Source organism: Nicotiana tabacum, chromosome 7 (assembly GCF_000715075.1).
Source record: "Nicotiana tabacum cultivar K326 chromosome 7, ASM71507v2, whole genome shotgun sequence".
NCBI classification, from domain to species: Eukaryota; Viridiplantae; Streptophyta; class Magnoliopsida; order Solanales; family Solanaceae; genus Nicotiana; species Nicotiana tabacum.
Genome location: NC_134086.1, coordinates 46,376,766 through 46,397,556, shown reverse-complemented (window position 1 = coordinate 46,397,556; position 20,791 = coordinate 46,376,766). Strand labels below are relative to the sequence as shown.

Genomic DNA, 20,791 nt, shown 5'->3' with positions numbered 1-20,791 from the left:
CTCATTTAGTATTGTCTGGTTTTGTTCCAGGGTTGTAACCCTAGCTTAGTTTACTTATTTTGTTGTTCAAACCCTTTCACCATCTGTCTAATGCAATTTCTTATTTTCTGTTATTTCTAGTCAGTGTTTATTTTAGTTCTCTTTCCCTTTTATAGTTCTTTTCCTGCTGACTCTAGTGACATGACATGCACGCGTAATTCTCATCCTAGTCTTAAAAAGTTAGTCTAGTCATGAAGCAATGAAACAATTTTGAAGATGATAGGGACATTTGAGGGAAATAAGTAAAGGCATTTTGAGATCATTTCAAGCCCGAATTGTGTGAAATTGGGGCAGATAGAACATAAAGAAACACTATTGAAACGCATCTTGCCGCATCAGGTTGAAGCTAAAGGCAGGTTTGCCCTAACTGGCAAGGGCCATTTATGGTAATGAGAGTGTTGTCCAATGTTTCTTTGTATTTAACAAATGTAGAAGGCAAATGTGTGGATATGGCTATCGATTCTGATGTAGTCAATAGATATTACGTATGATTTCTTTGGTTTGTTAATTGTGTTGTTTGTATTTGGCATGCTTTGAAGATTGGAAAGACGAAGGCATTTTATCCTGCTATCTAAACACTTTTTCCTTTGTCACCACTTTAAGCCTTATTTATTTTCTTTCATATCCCTTTTTTGGAATCAGAAGCAGAGCTTAGAAATAGGATACAGAAAAAAAAGGAAAGAAAAGAAAAAAAAAGAAGAGAAAAAGAGAAAGAAAAAATGGAAAAAGAAAGAAAAGAAGAGAAAGAAAAGAAAGAGAAAAAAAAATCATAACAACAAAGCAATTCCTATGTCATGAACTACATTCGATCTAATTCCTTTTAAGGATACGTAGGCAGCCTCACGGTTCGGTCCCATCAAAATAAAAATCCAAAAGTCCCCAAGCAAAGAAAATGGGGCAGAATTTGCGGTTGTCGTGAGAAAATCTGGTTCCAAAAGTTGTAATTTTGAACCCGGTTGAGTTTGTTTTGAGCCTTTTGATACCCTTTCTTTCTAACCCCATCTAAAAGCCCACATTACGGTCTAGAGAAAGACCTTACAATCAGTCTTCGAGAGATGTCGAGGCGAGCAAGTAGAGGTGAATCATATTAGGGGCAACATTCCGGTCCAAATGAGGAAAATGGAAAATGAGAGAGTCTTATTGGTGAAAACTCTCACGGGCACCGTAAAGCGATGAAAGCTGAGAGAAATCAAAAATGAGAGAGTCTTATTGGTGAGAACCTTCACACGCACCTTGAGGCGACTGTAAGTTGAGAGAAAGAACAAAATGAGAGAGGCTTGATGGTGAAAACCCTTCGGGCACTACAAGTCGAATAGGGATTGTGAATCAGATTGGATAATCGGAGCATTGAAGCTCAGTTTCGCGGTTTGGGGGTATAACAGGAGTTGAACATCAAACTTGCTTGATAGAATATCCATAGGAGTATGTCATGGTTATTAGAGTTGGTATCCACATCTGATAGGTTTCTACTTTGTAGTTTTCTTGTTAGGAATCATCTCTTTCCATTGTCCTTTACTCTATTCCTTTTATCTTGTTTACTTCCTCTTCCTGAGTCTATTTGGTCAGAACAAGTGAGAAATGACTTCAAAATTTGCTACCAGCTTTCCAATTGCACAAAACGGGATCTGGCTAGCACATCAAAGTGGCATAAGTCAAGAAAGAACAACAAGCGCACTAAGTTGGTAACAATCAACATGCTTTGGGATCCATGTGAAATACAAAGGTTTGGTATATATCAATTCATGAACAATGCAACAGATGGAGGGTGTTAGGTGAACGGATCAAAGGTATTTTCTGTGATAAGATTGACAAAAAAAAAGTGGTTAGTCAATAAACAAGCAAGGTTTTCGAGTGGAAATCAAAGTTATCATGGGAAGTGAAGGAGCAATCGCCCTCAAAATCAAGGCCACAAACCAACCACCATATTTTTAAACTGACAAGATTTTTTTTGATTGAAACAGGGGTAGAAAATTTTGTTTGTTTCGGAGAAACCCTTCGTAAGGAAAGGCAAGCACCAGACAGGTTTGACCGTAAATTCTCAGGACCTTCCTAGAAAATGAGACCTAGTTTAAAATTCAAAACAATCATGAGTAGTAAAAACTAGCATAAATATACCCCAAGGAATATAAGTTGGCTTCAAAGTTTGCATGTTTAAGATAGGACTCAATTAGGAGTTTTCATGACCCTCCTAGATAATGAGATGTAGTTTTAAAACTTGCTTGGATAACAAGACTTAGCATAAGACATACCTTCAGAAGACATAATTTAGCTTTAAAATTGTCATTTAAATAGGAGTTGTCAGGACCCTCCTGGATAACAGGATCTAGCTTTCAAATTCTTGATAATATTTAGTAACATGATTCAGTTTAACACTCACAGATGTACCCAACTACCAAACTGGGGCAGAAAATTTTCTTTGTTTTGTCTATTTTGTTGAAATCAAGCACCCACCTGGAGAACAGGGAGAAGCAGTTCGAGTTCAGCAATCAGGCGCCCACCTAGAGAGCACGGGAATATAATTCAAGTTCAGCAATTAGGCGCCCACCTAGAGAGCACGGGAATACAATTCAAGTTTAGCAGTCAGGTGCCCACCTGGAGAGCACGGGAATACAATTCAAGTTCAGCAGTCAGGAGCCCACCTGGAGAGCACGGGAGTACAATTCGAGTTCAGCAATCAGGCGCCCACCTGGAGAGCACGGGAATACAATTCAAGTTCAGCAGTCAGGCGCCCACTTGGAGAGCACAGGAATACAATTCAATTTTAGCAATCAGGCGCCCACCTAGAGAGCACGGGAATACAATTCATGTTCAGCAGTCAGGCGCCCACCTAGAGAGCACGAGAATACAATTCAAGTTTAGCAGTCAGGCGCCCACCTGGAGAGCACGGTAATACAATTCAAGTTCAGCAATCAGGTGCCCACCTGGAGAGCACGAGAATATAATTCAAGTTCAGCAATCAGGCGCCCACCTGGAGAGCACGCGAATACAATTCAAGTTCAGCAGTCAGGAGCCCACCTGGAGAGCACGGGAATACAATTCAAGTTCAGCAGTCAGGAGCCCACCTGGAGAGCACGAGAATATATTTCAAGTTCATCAATCAGACGCCCACCTGGAGAGCACGGGAATACATTTCAAGTTCAGCAATCAGTCACCCACTTGGAGAGTACGAGAATACAATTCAAGTTCAGCAGTCAGGTGCCCACCTGGAGAGCATGGGAATACAATTCAAGTTCAACAATCAGGCGCCCACCTGAAGATCACGGGAATACAATTCAAGTTCAGCAATCAAGAGCCCACCTGGAGAGCACGGGAATACAATTCAAGTTCAGCAGTCAGGAGCCCACCTGGAGAGCACGCGAATACAATTCAAGTTCAGCCATTAGGCACCCACCTGGAGAGCACGGGAGTACAGTTCAAGTTCAGCCGTCAGGCGCCCACCTGGAGAGCACGGGAATATAATCCAAGTTCAGCAGTCCGGCATCCACCCGGAGAAAAGGAAAGCATCTCAGAGTACAGTTCGAGTTCAGCAATCAGGCGTCCACCTAGATAAAGGGAAAGCATCTCATACTATAATTCGAGTCAGCAATAAAGGGATTTCACCTGGAGAATAAAAGTCAAAAGGTAACAGGAATCACAAGATCAAGTTTTAAGATATAGATAGGATTTTTGTAATTTATAGATCATAGTCTAGTCTAATTTTTCTTTATTTTGTCATGGTGTAATAAGGGGTTCAGTAAGCAGTAGTAGCAGCAGCAGCAACAGTGAAATCACATCTTCATGGTAGTCCCAGCTACCAAAATTTCCCGAACTACACTGACCTAATTCCTTTTTAGCCAAGGATATGTAGGCAACCTCGGAAGTAGGGTGCGGTCAAATCTTTCAAAAAATGCTTCCCACGGAATATTCAAACGGGCAAAAATTGCTCGTATCCGCTCACTTCATCTTTGCACGAAAACTCTTCGTGTTTTCGAGCAAAGAGGGGCAGCTGTGAGCACGTGATTTTTGCCCTATATGAATTACTCCCATAAATTCAAAATAAAACACTTTTTTCCATTGTTTGCAATTTTGTAGATTTTTGTGGCATTTTCTGTTTTTGTTTGCATATTGTCTGGGCATGTTTATTTTATTTAATTAATGGAAAATACAAAATAGGCTGCATTTGCATTTAGGATTTAACTTTGCATTTTTAAGAATTAATTAGTAATTAAGTTGCTTTACAAAAATGGAAAATCACATTAAATAGTTTATTTTACTTTTTAGTTTTAATTTTGATTTTTGGTAATTCTCCCTTAATTTGGTATTTAATTAAGTTGTGATAATTATAATTTAGAATTCAATTAATTTAATGTGGTAGGACAATTTGTTTTAGGAATTAATTTTTGTTTTATTTTTAGTTTTAATGTAAAAGAAAAAAAAGAGAGAAAGAAGAAATGAAAAAGAAAGAATACAAAAGAAGGATTTTTTGGGCCAAGCCTTCTGATTTTCCACCGCAGCCCAATCAAAATTACCCCTAATACCCGCCCAAGTCCACGTCTAACCCGGCCCAATACCCAGTCCGTTTCTTTAAAACCAAACGGTCCCGTTTTAGTGATCCTTGTTCTGAGCCGTTCGATCTCGATCAGATCAATGGTAGGGAACTGATCCTCTTGGAAATATAAAAGTGTTTGAAACCTCTCACCCCCCCCCCCCCATCTTACTTGTCTTTCTCAGAACCCCACCCCTTCAGATACGATGAACCCTAGCCGCCGCCCTAAAAATCCCAAGCCTCCACCGGCGGCGACATGACCCAATCAACCCCAAATCGATACCAGACAACCCCCACACTTCCCTCATCTCATATCCCACTTCAGTTTCTTTCGAAACACCCTAGGACTCCCTAAGTTTCAGATCTAAAATAGGCCGGAAGTGTCAAGCCTCTGTTCTCCAATCTTTTGTTGAATTTTCGGCATGATTTGAGTCAAAACTAATATTAGTTAATGGCTTTTATCAAAAGCCGTTGATTAATGGGAGTTTTGACTCATTCTGGATATGTCAAAGTTTGGTCGATTTGCCTTGACTGGGCAGAGCGCATTCGAGTTCAAGACGCGTCGCAATTGGTATGCTCTTCTTCTAGTCTGCGTTTTAAGTGATTTTCAAAGTTTAATCCAGTTCATTAGGTTAATTTAAGTTAATTGATGAAAAGGGAAATTTCTATTTTCAATTTGTGATTGGTTCTCATTTTTGATTTTGGGTTTGTTCGGCATGGTTTAAACCGTGCATTCATGGGCAGGGCATCTCAAGCCCAAAAGGCATTCATCGGAGAGTGAGATGAGAGAGCTGGAACGGCAGTTTTTTTATTGATTTCTTGGTGCCATGTTTGATTTGATTGCATCCTAGGTTGAATTAGGCTTGTTTATTAATTGTTGCCTTAGTTAATTGTGATATCGATTTGTTAGGTGCATTGTTTACAAGTTATTGCTTCTGGATATCTCTTTAAAGTCCATTTTTTCATCTATGGGTTTATTGGTTTAAGTTGCCAATTGATCTTTCCTTTGGGCTCAAGACTTTATTTGGGCCTTGGGTTAAATTGACCCAGGTTGGCCTGCTAAACGTAAAAAAAAGGGATGTCAGGGGGTATTTTTGGACATTTGGGGTCTTAAGGGAATCATTTTCTGTTGGGGAAAAGTTCTAGAGAATAAGATGAGAGCTGGTTTGTTGAGGGCATGGGATTTTCAGATATTTTAAAAGGCTAAAAAGGGTAAAATGATCAGGAATTAAAGGGGTAAAATGGGAAATGGTCAGCTAGGTTAGGGATGCCTTAGGGATGCATATATAAAGACCTCTTTCTCTTCATATGGAGCAGCAAGGAACACTTTGAAAAATCTAAAAGTTAAAACAGCTAAGAGAAATTTAGAGATTAGAAATTAAGTGATAAAAATCCAGAAATACTGCAAACGGCTAAAAAAAAGGAAAAGAAGATTTTGATAGAAAAATACTGTTCTATTGAGCTTTATGCTTTAAAGTTTAAGGTCTTCATTTCCTGAATTAGTTTCTACCTATTTGGGGTCGAAATAGTTTGAGGTCGAGTCATTCAAGCTTGGTTTGATGTTTGCTGGTGTGTTATGTGCTTGAAACTGATTCCTGGACTACTTTATATCATTTACTGGGCTTGAAATTGGACTTAAATTGTTGTTGATTGCTGCTTTGTTGCTGCTGATTCCTTACCCTTCTTCTCTGTTTCTTCTATATCCAGGTATGCTCTTGAAATTTTTATTGAGGTTGTAAGGATCTGTGAATATGAATCAGATTTGAATAAAACAAGCCAGTTTTCTACTATAACTACTATGTGATTCAGTTTTATGTTGCTCATATTTAGTTTAGCCTATCCCGACTTATCATGAAATATAGTTTGGATTTAGATGTTAAATCTAGATTTCATGTGAGTATGGGAGATTCATGTTTTAGACCTGGTGAGACACGTAATAATCATGGATTGTGATCTATAAGTTTAATTGGTTGAAGTGTTTTATTTTGATCCCATAATCATAGGTTTTAAATACATTTTAATTGCAATTATGAGTTACTAAAGTAGTTTTCCAACAATCCTGCTAAAGCCTGTCCTTGCATAGCCTTAGAGATTGGCTTGAGTTATTTTTGCGAATGTCTTAAGTTCTCCGAGAATAAGAGAGGTTCAAATGGGAGTTGATTGGGTTCTGATCTTTGAAAGTTCCATTTCAAGTATTGTTAGATGCCAAATGATGTTTGTGAAGTCACACTGGTTTAGCTTTGAAATTGTCTTTTGAAGTTGTCTTTTGAAATTAGTGTGAAATTGTATAAATTGTCTTTTGAAGTTAGTTTTTTTGAAAGATGGAGTCAAGCCTGATTGGATAATCATCAAAGTTGCGAGTTCCAAAAATGATTGTTTGTTCATGTCGTGCTGAAATTAAATCTCATAGCTAATTGGTAATTCACATGTATGTCCTAGGTTCGATTTCAATTCCGATCAGCAACGTACGACATTTGGCCTTTGCAGGTAGTCGATCTTGAGTCCCTCTTTACAGTTGTTTACGTTGGTCAGCTGGGCTTTTCATTTGGAGATTAGTTTAAGCCCTTGAGAATTGGCGGTTCAGCAGCATGCAACGAGTCATTGGGCTCCCTTTTGGGTCCAAGTAAAAAGGAGAATGGGCATTTAATTATTCATTCTGTAAATTTAAGTTGGGATTTTGACATCACAAAAAAAAAACCTTTTTTCCTTTAATTAGCTTGTTTCTTTTAAAGAAATTGAGGCGAGCGATATTGAATAACATAAAATAATTTATGGCCCTCATAATGTAGTTTAGAAACCTCTTGCTAAGTAGATCGGGGTGTCCCGTGCCGAACAAAAATTACAATTTCACGACCCTCGCTTTAATTAATTTTATTTTATCCTTAGAATTCGAGGCGTGCCATCTAGTGGAACTTTCATGGCCCTCGCAAAGTGGCAAACGCGTAATTGCTTTAGGCGCGTTGTTTTAATAATTTACCTTCCTAAACTCGGGTGCGCATTTATGTGACCCAAATCCAAATCTCAACGTTAGATAAAATGTGTTGCGGGCTGCGGGTGCATTTATGTGACGTGGTTCGAGGCGTATTTTAAATGACGTTGCAATTTTCCTTAAAAATAATTAAAAGCGGTTTAAAGTTAAAAATGTGCATAAGTTTAAAAGTGTACTAAAATCAGATAATAGGCCAATTGTAACAGTTGAGAGATCGTGCTAGAACCACGGAACTCGAGAATGCCTAACACTTTCTCCCGGGTTAACATAATTTCTTACCCGGATTTCTGTATTCGCGAACTGTAATACAGAGTCAATCTTTCCTCGATGCGGGATTTAAAACCGGTGACTTGGGACACCATAATTATCCCAAGTGGCGACTCTGAATTTTTAATAAAATAATCCTGTTTTGATTGTCACTTTAAGTTGGAAAAAACTCCCTTATATGCCCCTTCCGGAGGTGTAGTAAAAAAGGAGGTGTGATACCGACGATAATAGCCTGCCAAACCCAAGAAACTCCGGATCTCTGTAGCTGATGCTGGTCTAGGCCAGTTCTTGACTACCTCTATCTTCTTCGGATCAACCTGAATACCTTATGCTGATACAACGTGATCCAGGAATGCAACTGAACTCAACCAGAACTCACACTTTGAAAACTTAGCATACAATTGACTATCCCTCAAAGTCTGAAGAACCACTCCCAAATGCTGCTTATGCTCCTCCCGGCTGCGGGAATAGATCAAAATATCGTCAATGAAGACTATCACGAACGAATCCAAGTAAGGCTTGAACACTCGGTTCATCAAATCCATAAAAGTTGATGGGGCATTTATCAACCCGAATGGCATCACCAAGAACTCATAATGCTCGTACCGAGTGTGGAAAGCTATCTTAGGGACATCAGATGCCCTAATCCTCAACTGATGGTAGCCAGATCTCAAGTCAATCTTCGAAAATACCTTGGCACCCTGAAGCCGATCAAACAAATCATCAATCCTCGGCAATGGATACTTATTCTTGATTGTAACTTTGTAACTGCCGGTAATCAATACACATTCTCATTGATCCGCCTTCTTCTTAACAAATAACACCAGCACACCCTAAGGCGAGACACTAGGTCTAATGAAGCCTTTCTCAAGCAAGTCTTGCAATTGCTCCTTCAATTCTTTCAACTCAAGTGGGGCCATACGATACGGCGGAATAGAAATGGGTTGAGTGCCCGGAGCCAAATCAATGCAGAAGTCAATATCCCTGTCGGGTGGCATACCCGGCAGGTCTGAAGGAAATACCTCAGGAAACTCACGAACAACAGGCACAGAATCAATACAAGAAACCTCGACACTAGAATCACGAACATATGTCAAATAGGCCAAACACCCCTTCTTGACCATACGCTGAGCCTCCATATATGAGACAACACTATGGGTACAATGACCAAGAGTCCCTCACCACTCCAAACGAGGTAAACTCGGCAAGGCTAAGGTCACAGTCTTGGCATGACAGTCCAAGATAGCATGGTAAGGTGATAACCAATCCATCCCCAATATGACATCAAAATCAACCATGTCCAGAAGTAACAAATCTACACGAGTCTCCAGACCCCCAATCACAACTATACACGAACGATGGACTCAATCTACTATAATAGAATCACCCACCGGTGTAGACACATATATAGGAGCACTTAAAGAATCACTAGGCATGACCAGATACGATGCAAAATAAGATGAAACATAGGAGTATGTAGATCCTGGATCAAATAAAACTGAAGCATCTCTGCTACAAACCAAAATAGTACCTGTAATAATTGCATCGGAAACCTTAACCTCAGGGCTGGCTGGTAGAGCATAACATCGGGGCTGGGCCCCACCACCCTGAACTACATCTCTGGGACGGCATGCTGTTGGCTGGCCTCCACCTCTAGCGGCCTGACCTCCACCTCTAATACCTTTACCTCCACCTCTAGTACCTCTACCTCCACCTCTAGCTAGCTGAGCGGGCTGTGGAACACTCGGTGCTTGAACCATAGCACGGGAACCCTATTGCTGTGACTGAATGCCTACTAATATTGGACAAGCCCTATAACCATACTCACCGCACTCAAAGAATCCATCTGCGAAAGAACAGAGTGGATGAGAAAGCGCGTGTTCTCTCCATCTGCGAAAGAACAGAGTGGATGAGGAAGTGCGTGTTCTCTCCATCTGCGAAAGAACAGAGTAGAAATTCAATTAGCATTGAGAAACCAAAACCGCACGATAGAAAAGAATAGATGTGAAGTTTTTCCTAACTCTATAGCCCCTAGGGGATAAATGCAGACGTCTTCGTACCGATTCCTCAGACTGTACTAAGCTTGTCTATGAATTGTGAGACCCATGTAACCTAGAGCTCTGATACCAACTTATCACGACCCGGATTTCCTACTCTCGGGAGTCGTGATGGTGCCTACTAGTGAAAGCTAGGCAAGACGACCAGTTGCACAAATTACCTTTTTCCCATTTTAATTCTTTAACAAGTGTGAATCAACAATTGTAAACAGCGAAAATTTAAAACAAGCGGAAGAAACGATAACCCATTTGAATATGTATCCAATACAACATCTTAAGCCAAATCTACCCAGAACTGGTGTCACGCTTCATAGATAGTCTAGAATTTACTACAAACAAGGGCTAAAAAATAAATAATACACTGTTTTTAAAATAAGTAAATGAAACAGGATGAAGGGATAGAGGGAGATGCCGGGGCCTGCAGACGTCTGCAGGACTACCTCGGAATCTCCGACTGGATTGAAGGCAGCCACCCAAGCTAAGGTCCGAATGTTGCTGCTCCGGGATCTGCACACAGTGCAGAGTGTAGTATCAGCACAACCGACTCCATGTGTTGGTAAGTGCCTAGCCTAACCTCGGCAAAATAGTGACGAGGCTAGGACCAGACTACCAAATAAACATGTGCAGTTATATCATATACAGCGAAAAAATAAAATAGAAATACACAAATAAGGGTGGGAGGGGGGCATGCTGCGGGGGAATATCATCTACCTACAGTAACTGGGGAGAAAAACATAAAGAACAATAAATCAATAAGCACTTTTTATCATTCATTATTGTGGCGTGCAACCCGATCCAAATCATGAAACGCTGTTGTGATGTGCAATCCGATTCATATCATTTATCACTGTTGCGGCGTGCAACCCAATCCAATTATAATGTTATTGCGGCGTGCAACCCAATCCAAATATAATATTGTTGCGGCATGCAACCCGATCCAAATATAATATTTTTGCGGCGTGCAACCCGATCCAAATATAATACTGTTGCGGTGTGCGATCCGATCCAAATATAATTCAACACCAATCACAAAAAGAGTCCCGACAAGGGAACAATAAGGAAACAACACTATCCAGGCAAGGGAACCGACTATATAAGAAAATACGTCCCGGCAAGGGAGTCAGCTATAACCAAACTTATTCCAACATTTAACTTCACAAAGAAACCTCAATTAGCATCAATACTCAACCATAAGCAACTTTCACGAGAATACTCATAATTCTTGCCCAACACAGAAAGTCAACAACTTAGGCATTCGTAGTACTTATTAAGAACACAACGATTTTAATTTAAGACTCACGGGCATGCTTGACACCAACGTATAGATACTCGTCATCATGCCTATATGTCGTACTCAACAAGTAACACATAGCAAATAGGACACAACTCCTAATCCCTCAAGCTAAGGTTAGACCAAACACTTACCTCGATGGCACGAACACAATTCAAGTCTCAACTATCGCTTTACCTCTTGATTTCACCACCAATTTGCTCGTATCTAGCCACAAGTTACTTAATTACATCAATAAATGCTAACTGAATCAATTCTAATGCATGAAAATAAGTTTTCTAAATTTTTTCCCAAAAAGTCAAAAAATGCTCCCATGCCCACACGGTCAAAACCCGAGGTTCGAACCAAAACCCGATTACCTGTTCCCCCACGAACCCAAATATATAATTTGTTTTGAAATCGAACCTCAAATCGAGGTCCAAATCCCAGAAATTTGAAAAACCTAGGTTCTAACGAAAACACCTAATTTTTCCCATGAAAACCTTTGATTTTGAGTTGAAATCATGTGAAAAGATGTTAATGATTGAAGAAAACGAGTTAGAAATAACTTACAATTAATTTGGAGAAGAAATTTTCTTTGGAAAATCGCCCAATAGAGTTTATGTTTTGAGAAGATATGAAAAATGATTGAAAATGCGTCTAAGTGTGAATTTACAGGTCTTATGCGAACCCCTCAGAAAACTGACACTTTCGCATTTGCGAAGGAAATGTCGCATTTGCGACCCAGTCAAATTTCTGGTCATCTTCGCATTTGCGAGAGAGCATTAGCAAATGCGAAATCGCATTTGCAATAGAACAGTCGCATTTGCAACTAAGGCTGCCCATGTCCATCTTCGCATTTGCGAGGCTTTGTCGCATTTGCGAAGCCTGCAGACCTGATCATACCAGTTGAAAAACCTGCAATTCCTAATTTAAAATTCCACTCTGTGGCCTATCCAAAACTCACCTGAGCCCTCGGGGCTCCAAACCAAACATATACACCAGCCTAAAAACATCATACGGACTTGCTCGTGCATTCAAATCACCATAATAACATCAACATCTATGAATTTAGCATCAAAATCATGAAATCACTTAAGAATATCAATTTTTTTTCTAATTTTCTCAAATAAGGTCTGATTCTCGTCATTTCAAGTTCGTTTCTTACCAAATTTCACAGGCTCAACTTAAATCACATATAAGACATATACCAGGCTCCGGAACCAGAATACGGGCCCGATACCATCAAGTTTCAATCACATTTTATTTCCAAAACTCATAAATAATTTCAGAAAATAATTTTCTTTAAAAACTCATTTCTCGGGCTTGGGATCTCGAAATTAGATTCCGGGCATACGCCCAAGTCCCATATTTTCCTACAGACCCTCTGGGATCGTCAAATCACGGGCCTAGGTCCGTTTACCTAAAATGTTGACCGAAGTCAACTTAAATTCATTTTAAAAACAAAATTCATTATTTTTTACAGATTTTCACATAATGGCTTTCCGATTACGCGCCTGGACTGCGCACGCAAATCGAAGTGAGACCGAAAGAGGTTTTTAAGGCCTCGAAATACATAATTTATTTTTAAAACAAGTAATGACCCACATTTAGTGACCTAATACTGAAAACACAATGTAAAAGAGAATAAAAAAGTTGGTCTTATAGCTCCCAAAAAATTAATATTGAAAATATAAAATCTAAAAATGACTACCGTTGAATTAATCTTATAATAAATAATTTAATAAAAAAAATAGTGAGGCATCATCATGTGTTGGACTAAATGCAAGAAAAGGAAAAAATGACAAGTTATTTACAATACATTTTTTCCCTACCATTTCATCCTTAAATTCTTAAAAACTACATATGATTTATTAGTATAATTTTGATATATAAATTCCAATATTTTATTTATGCTCACTTATTTGATTTCCAGACCTCACTTTGTGAAATTTTACTGGATCGTTGTTGTTGCTCACTTATCTGATTGGGTTTGTGTTTTAACATGTAAAAATTCGGCAAAAAATTAAAGTACATTATAGTTATTATTACTATAATTATATTATTTTCAAATGTAGTCTTATTATTTGTAAACTTATTTATAGATAATATTTTTACTCGTCCTAATATGTTTACAGCTTTGATTTACGATGTATTAGGAGACTTCAATAGTTGTGAACTTGAAATTACAAAGTCTGAAAAATAATTACGTTTGGATTAGTATTTATGATAAATAGTTTAATAAAAAATATAGTGAGGCTATCATTCGTTTGACTGAATGCCAGAAAAGGAAAACATTAAAAATGATGACTTATTTATAATATAATTTATTTTCTACTATTTTATCCTTAAATTTCTTATAAAGAAATATGTACAATATATTACTATTAATTTAGATGTATAAATTTCGGTATCTTGTTTATGCTTCAATTATCTATTGGGTTTGTGCTTTGACATGTATAAGTTTAATAAAAAATTTAAAATACATTATCGTTTATTATTACTATAATATAAGTATAATTATTTTGAAAATTGTATTCCTGTCTTTTGTAAAGATGTATATTTTGCTCGTCATGTTACGTCTATAGGTTTGATTAATGATTTATAGGTTTGATTTATGATGTATAGAAAATTTCAATAGTTTTTGAGTTAAAATTAAATCTATTCTTTTATTAGTAAATTTTAATGTACATGTACCCTTTAATTATTTTAAGTTACTTGTTGTAAAGTCGTTGATAGTGAATAACCTTTGGAATATTTACACTAAATAGTGAAATTTTGAATTTAAGAAAAAAAAAGAATAAGGAGTTCTCACGGCAGGAGACTTTATTCGCTTCCCCTGCTTATTCCCTTTCATTTAATTTCACTTTATTTTTACTAAAATAGTAATATTCTAAAGAATTAAAGGAGTCCGACTTCTAAGTACACGCTAGTTTCCTACTTTGACTTTGCTAATATTTGTTTTACATACATGGTATATTATATAGTTAAATAAGGAAAAAGATAATATAAAAAATTAAGGTAATTTTGAAGTCTTAAATATTAGAAAAATAGTTAAATGACTATTCTGTCTAGTGTGTACTCTATTTTTAAAGGTTAAAAAGGGTGAACGATATTTCGCTAACGGCCTTCGTGCTTTTAATATAGATAGATAGATAGATAGATAGATAGATAGATATGAAATATTGTGATGGAGAAATACTTTATTAGAATTTGATTGTTTGTTAGTAGTTTTATTATAGTTTGCTTTGTTTTTGGAGCTACATCATACAAGATATTTCATTGGTATTTTAATTTATTCACGGCAATTGTGCCTGTCTCCATGAATAATTTATCGTTATTGTAGTTTTTTCATGATGTTTTGGTCAATTATTGTTGAGTTTATTTATATTCATGTTGTATTTCTATGTTCTAATGTTCCTTACCAGAATGCCAATCGACTTCCTTGAAACCCATTTATGGATAAAGTATGAAGATTTGTGCATTTTTCTTGTTCTATATCAACTAAATTTAAAAAATGAATTATCTTACCGCGCGAAGTGCGGATCAATTAACTAGTAGTATTAAATAAGAGTAGGCAAGAGATGAGGAGAGGACTTTTCTTCTTATTTCAAGTATTTTATCCATGAGCCAGAAATGCTTTATTTATAGTTACAAAGCTTCATCCTCGAAAACAAGAATAAAGTTACATATTAAATAGATGCATATAAATATAAGTTATTCATGTATGTGATGTAAAAATTAAATGGACAGCCACTTTAGTTCCTTGTATTCATAACATTTCATAAATTTTGTATTTGTATTTCAGATTTTCAAATTTTGAAAAAGATTTTTTTTTTCCGCATTGGAGCTCCAATTAATTCGATTCATGTTGAGTAATGCTTATTAAAAGCTGAAACGCTCCATATTTAAGGCGGCAAGTAAAAAGAAAAAAGAAATTCAAACTTTGAAAGAAAAAAAAATGAAAAATAATATTTTATAATTGGTAGATGTGGGGTCTATTCGATTAAGAAAGGAAGTGTTCCTTACAACCAGAAATCAAGAATCAAACCCGATTCTTTCGCTATATTTGAAGTCAGCCCTAGGCCAACTATGGCACTGAGCAAAGCTGAAAAACTACCCCAAGAAATCATAGTTGACATACTATCCCGGCTTCCTGCTAAGTCCATAGGTCAATTCAGGTGTATATCAAAGCAGTGGTGTTCTCTTCTGTCAGACCCCCAATTCATCTCAGCTCAGCTCACTATCAATTCCCACAAAGAAGAAGAAAACCTCATTCTTGTTTCTGATTCTCACTCTCTTCACACTATCACTTTTAACCACGAACCCCCAAAATGGAACAATTGATGCCATTTCAAGAAAGCTTAGTTTTCAGCAACTTGAAGACAATTGGGTAAGTGTTGCTGGCTCATGTAATGGCTTCGTCTTAGTGGTTAATGACGAGGAAATCAAATTTTTGATCAACCCCACAACCTTAGGGTACTTTGAAATTCCACAATTTGATTTGGCTCTTCCTGTGCCTGGTAGCTTTAGCATGTATGGTTTAGGCTATGATGTTGTTAGTGGTGATTATAAGGTGGTTACTCTTTCTTATTACGATACGGATAATGAATATGAGCCAGATATAGATTATACTTTTGTGGATGTTTACTATGTGAGAAAGGATATTTGGAGGAGACTTGAGAGTTCTCCTTATGATCATGTAGTTCCTCAACTTGCTTCTGGTGTTTTGGTAAATGGGGCTTTGCATTGGTTAGCTAGTAGTAAAACCTCCGGTTATTCATCAGTAATTGTTGCTTTCGATTTAAGTGATGATAAATTCTTGGAGGTGCCAGCACCAAGTACTCTTGATAAAGGTAATTTTGTGTTTAATAAGCTTGTGGCTCTTAGAGGGTGTCTTTGTATGTTCACTAATACAGATGAGGACGAAATTGATGTTTGGATGATGAAAGACTATGGGGTTGAGGAGTCTTGGACCAAATTTGTAGTTAAAGGACCGGATTCGGTGACTGATCTGATACCATTGTGTTTAATGAGTGAGGATGATGTTTTACTAGATGCGGATGGAGAGTTGATTGTCTACAGTATGAGAGAGGATCGGTGGAGGAATATGATGGTTGATGGGATTCCTACCATGTGTGAGAACGCAGGAACTGCAATCTTTAGGGAGAGTCTTGTTTCTCCTACGTTTGGCTAGAAGCTCGTTACTCTTTTTCTTGATGCAATATTTTGAGATGATGTTGTGTGCAGGTATTACATGAATTTTTTTCACAAGTTCTTATTCAGTTTTTATTATACCTTGTACTGTTAATTTGGCCCTATATTTGATTCTATAAGATGAATTGTATTGACACGGTAATTCTTTGGTCCTCATAGAGTTTAGTGGTGGTTATTCGCCCTTCCTGAAGAAAATATATAGTGATTAATTGTATTACATGAAAAGGAAAAACTAGGCTTAGTGGCTTGCCTCAATTCAACGTTACAGATTAGTGGTGCTTTAAAGGAAAAAAGAATAATTCAAGTTTGAGTATATGCATTCTAGCATGGAATAGTTTTAGATGTTTAGAGTCTTCTTTGAATCATGAGTAAATCTCAAATAAACTCATTTAGAATAATTGCTCGCCACTTCTGTGCATAGCAATTTTAAGCAACCTGAGGATAAAACTGGCTGCTATCTAGCTGCTCTGAAGTCTGAACTACAAGAAAAACAGTGATTATGTTGTGTACCTCCTTTATTGTATCAGTCTTCAATCTCGGAGATAGTCCAAATGCCGTTGTCCTTTCTAAATGAAAGGAATCATTCAAGGTCGTGATGCAGGACATAACTTACAGTCACCGGCTTTCATCGTGCCACCAGGCATTTGATTAAGACATTGCACAATGATCTGAACACTTTGTCGCATCTCTTCGATACAAATGTAGTAACACCCAATTGTGTCGTCTTTCCAGGTCTTGCCGGTGTTATATGTAGGTCGTCATGTACCTCGAGATGGCCGTCTCCTCCCCCCCCTTCCAGTAGGAACCGGCTCCCCTGTCTCCGCTCCACTGCATTCCTGCCCGTCCTCTAGGCGCCCCCAACTAGAGATGAAGTTCGAGAACCATAAACAACTCAGTTGAGAGCTCCCTGACTGGTTCAAGCAAAGGTCATGATTGATAGGCCATTTCCTCCCAATCTATCTTTCGATTCAAGATCCATGACTACAAAGACTTTGGAGATAGATAGATATTGGGTAGTACTTATAGCTTAAGAAGGCAACCTGCTGGTTACTGGTTCAGCTTATTTACCATCTTCACTAAGAACATAAGATGAAAAATTTCTAAGAAGCACATATGAACTCTTGATGGAAAAAAATGTTACGTTTTGGTTGTTATTTATTTGTTTGTCCTATTTTTCTTATGGATTATACCACTATTTTCTTTGCCTAGTAGTAACTATTTTAGCAGTATTATGAAGGATGCAACGTGCCTTGTAAGTTTTAAGGAACATTGCTGGTTTTCATATTTATTCTTTATTTTCTCAAGTTTTCTGTCCTGTTATAAAATATAATCTATGGACAGGCTAAAGAATCTTCCCACCTCCCTGGTGGGGCTCCCCTTCCAAAAATGGAAAAGAATTGATTTCATTAATTGAAGAATAGATTTTATAGGGTACAGACTACAGAGTAGCATTTTATGGATTTACATCTTCCTGTAATGCAATTAATGCCAAATTGACACTGCTCTGATGCTTGCACAGGAATTAGTCTACTTCTCTGACATTTTCCCGGTGCCTATGAAATGGAATGTCAAGAGAACTGCATGTTTTTAAGGAGGCATGGATCTCTCTATATTTAAAGCCCAATGGTGCTACTCGGTAAACTATGATAGGAGAGTTTTCGATGGAGACTTGCACTTTGATTTGTATATTGCTGTTATGTAAAGACAACTGTTGCAGAGCTAGGAGAAAGGGGACCTTTTGAGCAAACCCTCTAATGTGATTTTGTTTGTTAGAGAGTTTATATCTCAGTTGAGTTTCTCAACTTTCAGGTGAATAGATCATAGATGGTCTGACTAACTATTCTACTTGCCCATATAACAAGAGGGTTTACTTTAAGTTTGCATAATATTCTAGCTTTGCCTTTGTTTACCCTTAAAATTGGATAACAATTAAACTTATAATGTGGTTTTAAGGACACATGATTTCACCTAATACCAATTGATAAATGTAAAGACTAGTAATAGAAATTAACAATAAGATAAGGCAAACAATGTTTGAACGGAATTCAGCCCTCAAGTTTGAATACCCTCGAACTGATCGATGCAAGAACAGTTAAAAATATAACAATCTGATGAACAAGAATATAAGCTAGAAAGTATTGTATTGCTTTGATATGCATGAATATAAGGTGTTTACAAAATGATTAGAGCCCTCTTTATATAGTAGAGTAAATCTCATGATTAGCCTAAACAGTTGCCTTTGATTTGATCTGTTCGGGGATTTTCCCCGTGATCTTCGACCACTCACGGATATCCCGCTTTTCCGTTATTGCGCTTCGCTCGAAGTCTGTCGTATTTGGTCTCGATCGCTTGGCCTCGATCTCGACAGGCACCTCGATTCTCGAACTCGATACCTTGTCTTCGTGCTCTAGTCTGATCCACTGCGAGGTTGGCCTTCGATGCAATTCTCTGGTTTCAATCAAATAGTAAAATCGGATAGGCTCGGTTTTAACTGTATACAACCTTCTATTAGCATACAGGAAAAACTGAACTTATACTGTCCTGTTACATCTCGCGTTTTCGTACGTTAAAAGTTTCATCTTCGGTTAATTGACGTAGACTCGGGGATGAGCTCATTTTGACGTTAACGTATTTACGTTATTTATAACAAGCGATAAATAAGTGTCCTGAAGAATAAAGGGTACACGAATTAAAGAAAATGAGTTTCGTTGAAAGTGGCCAATTTGGAATAAAATACGGGTCGAGCGATAATACCCGATAATTATGAACTAGTACCATGCAAGGTACCATATGACCACGGTAGTATAATATATAAAGTAAATATGAAGTATTTTAAAAATAAATAGAATTTTAAGTAATTTGTGGTAATTTTTAAATCATGCGGGTAATTAATTAATTACCGGATAACAGGACATTACCCAGTTAACTAATAAGTGAATAAAGATTTCTAATCTTTCACCCCGTCTCTACGTGGCACAAGGCCACTAATTAAGAGAAATGACTCATTGAATAAAGGTATAGGTGTCTAAGTCTAAAGTGACTTAATAGATAAGTCTTGAAAGGAACTTGATTTAATCCTTTCTGAAAGTAAGGAATTAGAAACAGAAGCTTCAACCAAATCCAACAAAAACGTTGGAAGAAAGCTAAGAATTTCGTTCCAATTACATTCATTCAAATAATTCAAGTCAAGAAGTTCGTTCCAATTACATCTCATTCTGTCAAGAATTTCGTTCCAATTACATCTTATTCTATTAAGAATTTCGTTCCAATTTCAAATTCAAAGTATAAATTCCGTTCAAGAACTTCGCAGAAGCAAATTTGTTGAAATAATTCAAGAAACAGGTATGTTAAGGTCATCCCTTCTTTCTTTTGGCATGGTCCATATGATACTGAAGAAATGAGCAAACACACAGTTTTCATAAATTATTCTATTCATAAAATTATTAAGGGTGTCTATATTCTTGATTCCCCATGAAAATTATTATTATTTTCTATTCATGGGTCTCAGAATAATACGCAGTTGGAAAAGTTTATCCGGAAGGAATATTGAGATTATTACGTATTTTTCATGCATTTCATACATGTGCATTGACCCATAACCAGATGACGTTATATACGCGTATATATGTAAATATATGTATATGGGATATGGGAAAAAGGTTACAGCGTTATATACGTACCACCACCTGATTTGCTGGTATATGTTGATGATGTTGCCCACAATGCCGAGATGATATGATGGGATGCCCTCAGTGGCTTAATGATATTATGTACACCCATACCTATGCATGACACGACATTTATACGCACGTGCATGACATTATAAACGTTTCAGAATTTACAAAGTTATTCAGATTTAAAGATGTGTTTTTGTATTCCATGTTTCACTATGTCTTTTACGTACTAATTTTCATGCCTTACATACTCAGTACATTTTTCATGCTGACACCCTATTTCACGGGGCTTTGCGTTTCATGCCCGCGGGTGCAGGTAGGCAAGCTGACGGTCCCCTCCTTAGGCTGACAGTCACCCTTCTTAGGATCCCTGATCAGCGAGAGTTGGCATGCTCCACTTGATCCGTAGCTGCTTTTGATTTTAGTACGATATCTTTTTATATATATATATATGGGTATGACGTGGCTCAGTCCCGTCTTTGTATAGTTATGTTTCCATTAGAGATCTATATACAGTATGTCTAGTTAGGTTGTATGTGACCTTGTCAGCTTTCAATTTTGGATGTATAGTTGTCTATAGTAGCCTTGCTGGCTCGCCCACTGTATTCTGCCTATATACGTACATATGCCTTGAAGACAGGTTTCCTTCTTGTATGTTACTTTCGTAACTCAGCAGATGTTATTCAGACTCGTATCTTAGATGCATGCTTAGGAGTGTTTGACAGGTAGGACTCAGGCACCCATCACGGCCCA

General features: G+C 37.5%; 1 protein-coding gene across 3 annotated transcripts; it reads left to right on the top strand.

Annotated features, from left to right (window-relative positions):
• Positions 1-15,178: 15,178 nt before the first annotated feature.
• LOC107802282 (F-box protein CPR1) lies at positions 15,179-18,244 on the top strand. Of its 3 annotated transcripts, XM_016625749.2 has the most exons (3): positions 15,179-16,397; positions 17,097-17,290; positions 17,884-18,244. In XM_016625749.2, the coding sequence occupies exon 1, from the start codon at positions 15,682-15,684 to the stop codon at positions 16,342-16,344; it is 663 nt and encodes a 220-aa protein (XP_016481235.2). In that variant the 5' UTR covers positions 15,179-15,681; the 3' UTR covers positions 16,345-16,397; positions 17,097-17,290; positions 17,884-18,244. The 3 variants fall into 3 exon arrangements, with proteins under 3 accessions (XP_016481235.2, XP_016481233.2, XP_016481234.2); XM_016625747.2 differs by lacking the exon at positions 17,097-17,290; XM_016625748.2 differs by lacking the exon at positions 17,884-18,244 and having other exon boundaries at positions 17,097-17,668.
• The last annotated feature ends 2,547 nt before the right edge of the window (positions 18,245-20,791 follow it).